This window comes from Myotis lucifugus, unplaced genomic scaffold (genome assembly GCF_000147115.1).
Source record: "Myotis lucifugus unplaced genomic scaffold, Myoluc2.0 scaffold_185, whole genome shotgun sequence".
In the NCBI taxonomy this organism is placed as follows: Eukaryota; Metazoa; Chordata; class Mammalia; order Chiroptera; family Vespertilionidae; genus Myotis; species Myotis lucifugus.
The window spans coordinates 1,145,716-1,155,314 of NW_005871233.1; the positions used below are offsets into that span (position 1 = coordinate 1,145,716).

At 49.3% G+C, this 9,599-nt stretch overlaps 1 protein-coding gene and 1 long non-coding RNA gene across 2 annotated transcripts in view; one reads left to right on the forward strand and one right to left on the reverse strand.

Moving 5' to 3' along the window:
• LOC106698477 overlaps positions 1–1,235 on the forward strand; it is a 2,390-nt gene extending 1,155 nt beyond the window's left edge. The window contains exon 2 of the long non-coding RNA XR_001349812.2: positions 934–1,235. This is a non-coding gene — a long non-coding RNA (uncharacterized LOC106698477). The remainder of the gene's footprint in view (positions 1–933) is intronic.
• Positions 1–5,970, reverse strand: part of RASGRP4 (RAS guanyl releasing protein 4) — a 12,794-nt gene extending 6,824 nt beyond the window's left edge. Inside the window, 7 exon segments of the mRNA XM_014462596.2 lie at positions 4–162; positions 1,844–1,997; positions 2,110–2,241; positions 2,834–2,896; positions 3,021–3,126; positions 3,543–3,727; positions 5,834–5,970. Of these exon segments, the coding sequence (XP_014318082.1) occupies positions 4–162; positions 1,844–1,997; positions 2,110–2,241; positions 2,834–2,896; positions 3,021–3,126; positions 3,543–3,727; positions 5,834–5,856 (822 nt within the window). The 5' untranslated portion in view covers positions 5,857–5,970.
• Between the last annotated feature and the right edge of the window lie 3,629 nt (positions 5,971–9,599).

Consider the following 9,599-nt stretch of genomic DNA (forward strand, 5'->3'; position numbering starts at 1 on the left):
GATGAACTTGTCCAGCACCTGTGCGCGCTGTGTGGGCCCGGGCCGGCTCAGCACCATGACCTGCACCCAGCGGGACACGCTGTTGCTGAGACCTACGGATCCCTCCAGGGCCGAGCAGCCTCGCACAGAGCCCTGTAAAACGTAGTCTCGCAGGTCCTGGGGCTGGGGATGAATGGGCATCAGGGTGGGCGTGGCGTTCAGGCTCTGCCCCTCACATGCCCATCCCCTTGCAGTCATGACCTCCTAAGTCAGTGGTTCTCAACCTTCCTAATGCCGCGACCCTTTAATACAGTTCCTCATGTTGTGGTGACCCCCAACCATAAAATTATTTTCGTTGCTACTTCATAACTGTAATTTTGCTACTGTTATGAATCGTAATGTAAATATCTGATATGCAGGATGTATTTTTATTGTTACAAATTGAACATAATTAAAGCATAGTGATTTATCACAAAACAATATGTAATTATATATGTGTTTTCCGATGGTCTTAGGAGACCCCTATGAAAGGGTCGTTCGACCCCCAGAGGGGTCGCGACCCACAGGTTGAGAACCGCTGTCCTTAGTCCTAGCCTGGCTGTCATGTCCCTGACGTCACCATGGCTCTTTCCCATCTGAGGAGAAATGTTTATGTATTTATTATTTTTTAAAATTCTCACTTGAGGATATGTTTACTGATTTTAGAGAGAGGAAGGGAGACAGAGAGAGAAACATCAATGGTTGCCTCCCATACTCACTCTGACCAAGCATCCAACCTCAGCCTAGGTATGTGCCCTAACTGAGAATCGATGTCACAACCAACCGAGCCACACTAGCCAGGGCCAGAGAAATGTTTACATAAAGCCAGGCACTCTTCTGAACCTTTTGTCATGTTAACTGATTTAATCCTCACATCGACTCTATGAAGTGACTACTATATTCTTCCCATTTTAGAGATGAGGCCAAGGAGGTACCGAGAGGATAAGTAATTTGTCCAGGATCACACATGCTTGAGTCAGGGTGGGAACCAAGTCTGTTGCTCTTAACTGTTTACCTGTCTGGTATACAGTCAGCAAAGGGAAGAATGACGAAGAGGACAAGAAACCGATTTCTATTTGTTCTGCTCAGGGGTCAGCATTCCATATCCACATGCACTGTGCTGAGTGTGTGCTGCATGTGTGTATGTGTGTGTGTGTGTGTGTGTGTATGTGTGCACACACGATCAGGAAATGTTCACATTCAAAAACCAGATCCTATCAGGATGATTACTTTGTAAGGTATGTAAATGTCTAATCACTATGTTGTACACCTGAAACATAAGTATGTTAACTGTAATTTAAAAATAAATTTAACAAAACAAAAGTATAAAACAAACACAACAAAAAAAACTAGATCCTCACCTTCCCTTGAAATTAGGATGGCAATAATGAACACTTACTAGATTGAAACATGAAATTACCATTTGGGCAGATAAATATGACAGCATTTACTCTGGACCAGGCACTGACCCTATCTTTAGCACTTACTATGTGCCAGGCATTGGGACAAGCATTTTCAAATGGACATATTAATTTAACTCTCCCAACCATCCAATGAAGTATTATGACCTCCATTTAAAAACACTGAGTCCCAGAGAGGGGATTAGTTCAAAGTTACACAGGTAACAAGGGGCTGATGGATTTGAACCCCAGGGGCTCTGTGCTCAACCAGCTTAACTCATTTTCCTGGCCCTTCTAGCACCACACTTGAGAGAGAGATCCCTGCCCAGAGTCCAGGCCAGGGTGGGGAGGTGTCCTCTTACCTGGCCCCAGCCAGGCCCCGCCCCATTACAAGTCCTCCCTAGCTGGAGGAAGGGGGTTCTCACCTTGATAGCCTGAAAGGACCGGAACTCCAGATAAGTGAGGTGCTGAGCCAGCTCCCCTGCCTCCAGGTGGTCGAAAAGCAAGGACACTTTGCACTTTTTGCCCAGGCCTGGGCTGCTTATGGAGGGTGGGGGGCCAGGGCCACCAGGGCTCAGACTGGGGGTAAAGAGGCGCAGGGTATTATAGGGGCTCAGGGTGGAGAATGTGGGGGGTATGGAGAGAGATGGCAGAGTGGGGGTAGGGACAGAATGGGGAAGGGCTGACTCACAGGTTGGAGGAATCTCCCAGGCTCCTCTGGGCTGAGTTGCCTTCCTGGTCCACAGTGGCCCAGAAACGACCTATAACCTCCTCTAACTGGGGCTCCTGGTGCACTGTCTCAGGGTGTTGGGTCAGCCAGTACCTGAGGACGGTTTAGAGATGGTGAGATGAGGCTGGATGGTGGGATGGTGGTTGAGGGTAGGGAAGTTCTCTGAGGAATCTCTAGGTGCTGGTGGGGGATCTCTGGAAGGTCAGGGTTCAGAGAGGCACCAGGCTAGTGCAATCTCTGGGATTAGGATTGGGGGCCTCTTAGCACAGGTCAGTGGATCAATAGGATATAAACTGGGGGGATCTCTTGGAAGTGACATTGCTAGGTAGGATAGTGAGGAGGTCTCAGGGGTGAGATTTTGGGAGAGTAGGATGAAGGGGGTCTTAGAAGCTAGGCTGGAGTATGTGGGAGGTAGGGGTTTGGGGATCAGAGCTAGAGGTGTCTGGGCACTAGCTGTGAGAGGGTCTATAGGATCTGGTTAGGGGTCTCTAAGAGGTGAGAATTCTAAGGAGCATAACTGGGAGAATCTTAGCAATCAAACCAGGTATCTGAAAGTGGGATTTGGAGAAGCAGAGCTGGGTGGGTCTATGGGGAATTGGGCTGGGGAGTCTACTAGGAGGTGTTTTAGGGGTCAGCAGGGTGAGGGTTTGGGGTCATGGGTATGGAGGTCTTGGCCCAGTCCTACCTGACCAGGTGACAGATCTGCAGCCGCCTCAGCTCCTGCGTGTTCCCTGTGGCCTCCTGATACTTGGGTTCTGGTTAAGGCTCTGATAGCCAGCATCCCAAACCTGCCTGTTCACTTTGTCCCTATCTCTCAGACTCACATCTCTGCCCTCTGCCCTTCACCACTGCCTATGGCCCTGGGAGGATATAAGGTCAGCAGACGGGCAGCAAGGTGGTCAGAAGGCAGCACCCAGCTGTGCATGGCCAGTACCATGTTGAGAATGTGGTCCCCACGGCGCAGGCTGCCAGCCGAGTCTGTGGACAGAAGAAGGGGACCCTGTGTCAGAATGGCCCCCAGGCAATGAACTGCAGTCTCCAGAGCCAGTTGGACAGCCTGGTTCAAACCCCAGCTCTTCTCCTGACTCCCTGCATGAACTTGGGCGAGCAAGTTGGCATCCTTGAGTCTCAGTTTCCTGGTCTGTACTATGCATGAATCAGAACATTGGCAAGTCATGTTGAAGATGGAAATACTATCAGACTTCCTCCTTCTCCACATCTCAGGAAAGAGAAACACAGGTGTCTCTCATATCTAATGTAGTGATTCCACACATCCTATGTCATAACCCCCCACCCCCACCCCCACCCCCACCCCCCAAATGAGGCCTAAAGAGAGGAGAGCACTTGGCCCAACCTTAGTATTTGGGAGGCTGGCCAGGGAGGGGGACACTCACCAAAGGACTGAATGCATTTCTCCAGCAGCTCATCTTCGCTGCAGCCGCCCTCTTTCAGCATGTCCAGAGCCATGGAAGCCATGACCTTGCTGATTTCCCTGGGGCTGGGGCACGTCTTGTGGCGGCGGGCCTGTCGGGGCCGGCCCCGCCCTCCTGTCTTTCCTGGGCATTCCTGGTGGGACTTCCTGTGGGCATTTCCCCCAGGGAATCATGGGAGCCCCTTTCTTCAGGCAGGCCCCCAGAATCCTTCTTGACCTTAAAGCCCTAAAGGCAAAGCCTCAGGGTTACTCCTGACCTCCCATGGACTCATGGGAGAAAACCCCCAGAGTATTCCAGATCATGGGAGCCTTCAAAGGCTAAACAGGTAAACTCCAAAGGTTACTACCATCTCCAGGGAATCAGGATAAGACCCTCAAAACTACCCTGAAACATCCACCGCCCCCCAGAGAATCATGGGAGATGACCCTCTAGTAATAAGAAATTTCTCCTCTAGGCATTGCCCCCAAATTCCCCTTGACTATACAGTCCCTAGGCATCATGGGAGATATTTCCTGTTGGCAGATCCCTGGAATTACTCCAGATCTTAAAGGGAATTATGGGTGAAGACTACCATAATCCTGTCATCCCAGGGGAATCATAGGAGATTCTGCCTTCAGGGAGACTCCACAGAATTCCCTTTTGTTCTCCAATGCTGTGCCTTCTTTTCCCAGCCCTCATGAGAGCAGTAGACACTGAGATTCTATCTCCCTCTCCCCTACCTTGACACCTTCATCAGGCCAGCCCTTCTGCAGGACTTGAGTCTTAGCCACTCACTTTAGTCCCTAGATTTGGAGCCTAGAGAGAAAGTATGGGTGCTCTTCAGAGTGGGTGGGGTCCTTGGGGCTGATACAGTTTCAAGGGAAGTTTAAAAATAACCCTCACTCTGCTTTGTGCCTCCTCAAGGCTGGAGGCTGGTGTTCCCGTTGGGGAAAGAGGGTAATGGAGAGACTGGAATGGTGGAGGAAGCAGGGAGGAGAATCCAGGCAGAATAGCCTTGGTTTCCACAAGTCAGACAAATTGAAGTTGGAGAAATGTATGCTGCCATGTGGCTATTAGTCACTTAATTTCTATGGGCCTCATATAAAAAATAAGAGTCACCCTGGGACCTTCCCTAGGAATCTGCTCTGAACATTCAATGCTTCGCTCTTCAAAAGTGCTAAGTAAGCCTGGCCGGTGTGGCTGATCAGTGGTTGATCATTGATCTATAAACCAGGAGGTCACGGTTCAATTCCCAGCCAGGGCACATGCCTGGGTTGCAGGCTCGATCCTCAGTAGGGGGCGTGCTGGAGGCAGCCAAGCAATGATTCTCTCTCATCATTGATGTTTCTCTCTCTCCCTTTCCTTCCTCTCTGAAATCAACACATATATATAGGTCATGCAGGCAGAAAATGAGGCAACTAGGTCTCAACCACTAAATTGCTGGATATTATGGGGAAGGGACCCCTTTGTACATCAGAGACATGCTGGAGGAGCTGCCCAGGCTAGGAACCCAATTACCATGGCCTTGTGAGGACACGAGGGCCAGCTTGCCCAGGTGATAGAGGTCCATGCCAGAACCTGCTGCCAGAACCAGCTGCTAGGCCCTTACCTGCGGACTGTCTGACCCCTGTAGTATCTGAAGCAGCCAGGAGTGGTTTAAGAGGCAAGGGAATCCCTTTGCCCTGTGTCACATCCTCTCCCCCGGGGCAGGTCCCTGCAGGAGCCTGGAGTTTCCAGTTCAGGGGGTCAGCAAGCGACTGTTATAGGGAACCAGGAAGACCCCAGGGAGGACAGAGGGTGGGGGTGGGGAGAAGGGGAAACAGAGCAGGTCCAGCTCCAGAGAGAGCGAGGACAAGGCATAGAGCTCATACAAAGAGCCCAGCATTGGCTGGCTCTGAACTCCCTAAAGCAATGGTTCTCAACCTTCTGGCCCTTTAAATACAGTTCCTCATGTTGTGACCCAACCATAAAATTATTTTCGTTGCTACTTCATAACTGTAATGTTGCTACTATTATGAATCGTAAGGTAAATATCTGATATGCAGGGTGGTCTTAGGTGACCCCTGTGAAAGGGTCATTCAACTGCCAAAGGGGTCGCGACCCACAGGTTGAGAACCGCTGCCCTAAAGCATCTTTCCATCTGGTGCCCCCTGCCCCTGCCTCTGCTCCCAGAGGACCCCACACCCTGCTAACTGGTTAGTGCCTCCCAACCTTCCCACACAATGGGAGGCTCAGGGGCTTTGGGTGGCCCAGTCTCCTCGAGGGTCTCTCACCTCTTGCTGTCTTTCCTGTTCATGCTTCCTGGGGGTGGGGTTGGAGGGGGTCTTGCAAGGGTCTGGCTCAGCTTCTCCCCTTTCACCAATGCTCCAGCTTCTTAGCCCCTTGGGAGCTGGGGCCTCCTCAGTGCTTGGGAAGGAAAGAGGAACTGCCCCTCCCCACCCAGGCCCAGGCCAGGGGGAAGGAAGAGGCTGGGGAGAGACCAAAGGTTCCCCCTCCCCCCACGTGGGGATCCCTTCAGGCTGAGGTTTCCGGTGCTGCTGGCCCCCACCCCCAATCACCCAGTGGGCTTTCTATCTCCCTCATCTTTCTGTCTTTAGACCCGTGATTCTCTGTTCTGTCATTTTCATACTTCAATAAAAGCATTTTTAAAAGTATGCCTTATATGACACATTCATGTAAAAATACACTCAAAATAAAAATTTATATTTCTACTAGAGGCCCAGTGCACAAATTCGTGCACGGGTGGGGTCCCTCTGGGTGACCTGCAGGGATTGGGCCGAAACCTGCAGCTCCTACCTGCCACTCCTGCTCATCCTGGCCCCACTGTGCCCATACAGTCCCTATCAGGAGAGGCTGGTGCTGCCACAGCAGGCACTCGCCAGCCATGAGCCCTGCATCTGGTGCCCTCCCAAGGGGAGTGGTCTGCAAGATTGGGCTGAAACTGGCTCTCTGACATCCCCCAAGGGGTCCTGGATTGCGAGAGGGCACAGGCCAGGCTGAGAGGCCCCCCCCCCCTCCCGTGGTCAGTGCATGTCATAGTGAGCGGTTGAGCAGCCTTAGCATATCATTAGCATATTACACTTTGGTTGTTCGGTTGTTCTGCCGTTTGGTCTATTTGCATATTACCCTTTTATTACATAGGATAAGGACATATTCATGTACAGAATGTACAAAGCTTTAAATGGAAAGTTACAGACATATTATTTTGTGTATTTCTTCCTAAGTTTCTTTTATTCCTAGTTTAGTCTTCGCTTTATTACCTTCATTGTAACAAAGCCTTATGTAGTGTCTACTGTATACCACACACCGTTCTAAAGGCTTTAAAAATATTAACTCATTTAATTCTTACACAACGTTAAAGACTGCCATCTTTTTTGTTTGTTTCCTTTGTTTTTTTTGTTAATCCTCACTCAAGGATATTTTTCCATTGACTTTTAGGGAGAGTGGAAGAAAGAGGGAAAGACAGAGAGAAATATCCATGGGAGAAAAACACATCAATTGGTTGCCTCCTGCATGAACCTGACCAGGACCCAGGCCGGGAGGAGCCTACAACCAAGGTAGATGCCCTTGACCAGAATCGGATCCAGGACCCTTTGGTCCACAGGCTAACACTCAACCAGCTAGGACAAGACTGTTATCTTATTATGAAGAAAGCATTAGAGATGGAGGTAAACCCTCCCCATCCCATTGTCCCCCCCTAGGCAGGCGTGACCAATGTCACATGTTGTTGGGTCTCATCTGCTTTGTTGGCTGTGTTTATCTGGGTATATGAATACGTACTCATAGAAAGACAGACTTTTCTTTTGAGTATGTGTGTGTTTTTCTTCTACCTAAATGTGTCATGCTTGACATATTTTTTAATTGACATACGAATAAAGAGCACAAATCCTAAGTGTTTAGGTTGGTGAATTGTGACAATCACACCAATCAAGAAATAACATTCCCATCCTTATTTTTAGCCAAATAATTTTTTATTGTGTGACTATTCTATGAATGATCAATTGATTTTCCTGTGATGGGCATTTGAGTTCTCAGTTTGGGGCTGTTGTGAATATTGCTGCTGTAAACATTCTCACACATATCTTTTGATGAACATTTAAGTGTACAATTCTGTAGGGTACATACCCAGGAGTAGACTAAATGGATCATAGTAATTAATATGCTTGTGCCAAACCTACTGTGTTAGTTAATTCAACCAAAGCTCTCTTAGAAGTGTGTGTGTGTGTGTGTGTGTGTGTGTGTGTGTGTGTGTGTATAAATTGATTTCAGAGAGGAAGGGAGAGGGAGAGAGAGATGGAAACATCAATGATGAGAAAAAATAATTGATCAGCTGCCTTCTGCACACTCTCACTGGGGATTGAGCCTGCAACCCGGGCATGTGCCCTTGACTAGAATCGAACCTGGGATCCTTCAGTCCACAGGATGAGGCTCTATCCACTGAGCAAAACTGGCTAGGGCTAGAAGTATATTTTTGCTTTTTTTTTTTTTTTAGACTAAATGAAGGTGTTTTTTTTTTCACACCAGAACATTTAGACAAGTTCAGAGCCCATTCTCTTTAGCTTTTCCATGACATAACAAAACATATAGTTTCAGACCCTCCTTCTGCATCTCTTCCTCTTTCTACTTCTTTTCCTCTCTTTCTTCCCCAGTCTCAAGCTTGTGCTCTCCATGATGTGCTGTCTTTCAGCCCATCTCCTCAGCACCTGCATCTCCGGAGGTGATGTAATGCTCCTGGCTGAGCTGACTCAGCCTCAGGGAGGGTGGAAGGAGGAAAAGGCCCTGGCACTGGTGTATTGGCACCTCCCTCAAAGCCCTCAGGGATGGTTAATACAACAATGACATGGACAACCAGAAAGGGACAGATTTCTGAAGCAAACCACAAAATTCATATGGCAGAAAAAGGATGCATTTGGTAACACTCAAATAAGGATTTTGTTTAATGAGGACATCGTGGGACAAATGTTAGATGCTACAACAGGGAAAGCTATTTTCAATGTCTAAAATCAATGAGACTTTTTTGTTGTTGTTGTTAATCCTCACCTAAGAATATTTTTTCCATTGATTTTTAGAGAGAGTGGAAGGGAGGGAGGGAGGAGAGAAGGGGAGGAGAGAGGGATGAGAGAGAGAGAAACATCTTTGCTCCACTTATTTATGCATTCATTGGTTGATTCTTGTATGTGCCCTGACCAGGGATGGAACCCACAACCTTGGTGTATTGGGATGATGCTTTAACCAACTGAGCTACCCTGCCAGGGCTATCATGGGTGGGTCTTCAACACATAATGATGACTGAAAAAAAAGAAAATTATTATTATCATATGATATAATGCAAAATGACAGAATAATTTTATATCTAATCTAATAAAAGAGAAACATGCAAATTGACCACACCTTCGCTATGCCCCAAGCCAAGCCCACCAGCCAATCAGAGCGACTATATGCAAATTAACACAACCAAGATGGTGGCCGGCAGCCACGGAGCTGGAGCAAGCAGGAGGCTTGGTTGCCCCGGCGATGGAGGAAGCCAAGCTTCCCACCTGCCCTGGCCAGCTCTGGCCTCCACTGAAGGCAACAAAGTTTCAATTATAAAAGATAAATAAACCCCAGATACCTGCTTCTAGCCAGCCTCCACTGGGAGCTTGGGTGGCTGGGGGCCGTGGCCAGCCTGCAAACAGCCATCAGCCCCTCACCCAGGCTGGCCAGGCACCCCAGGGGGGACCACCACCCTGAAGGAGCTGTGGCCAGCCTGCAAACAGCCATCAGCCCCTCGCCCAGGCTGGCCACACCCTCATGAGGTGAGGGTGCCTTCTGGGGGGCTTGGCCAGCCTGCAAACAGCCATCAGCCACTCACCCAGGCTGGCCAGGCACCCCAGCAGGACCCCCGTCCTTGAAGGGGGTGTGGCCAGCCTGAAAACAGCCCTCAGCCCCTCACCCAGGCTGGCCAGGCACCCCAGCGGGACCCCCACCCTGATCCGGGACACCCTTCAGGGCAAACCAGCCAGCCCCCACCCATGCACTAGACCTCTATCCTATATAATA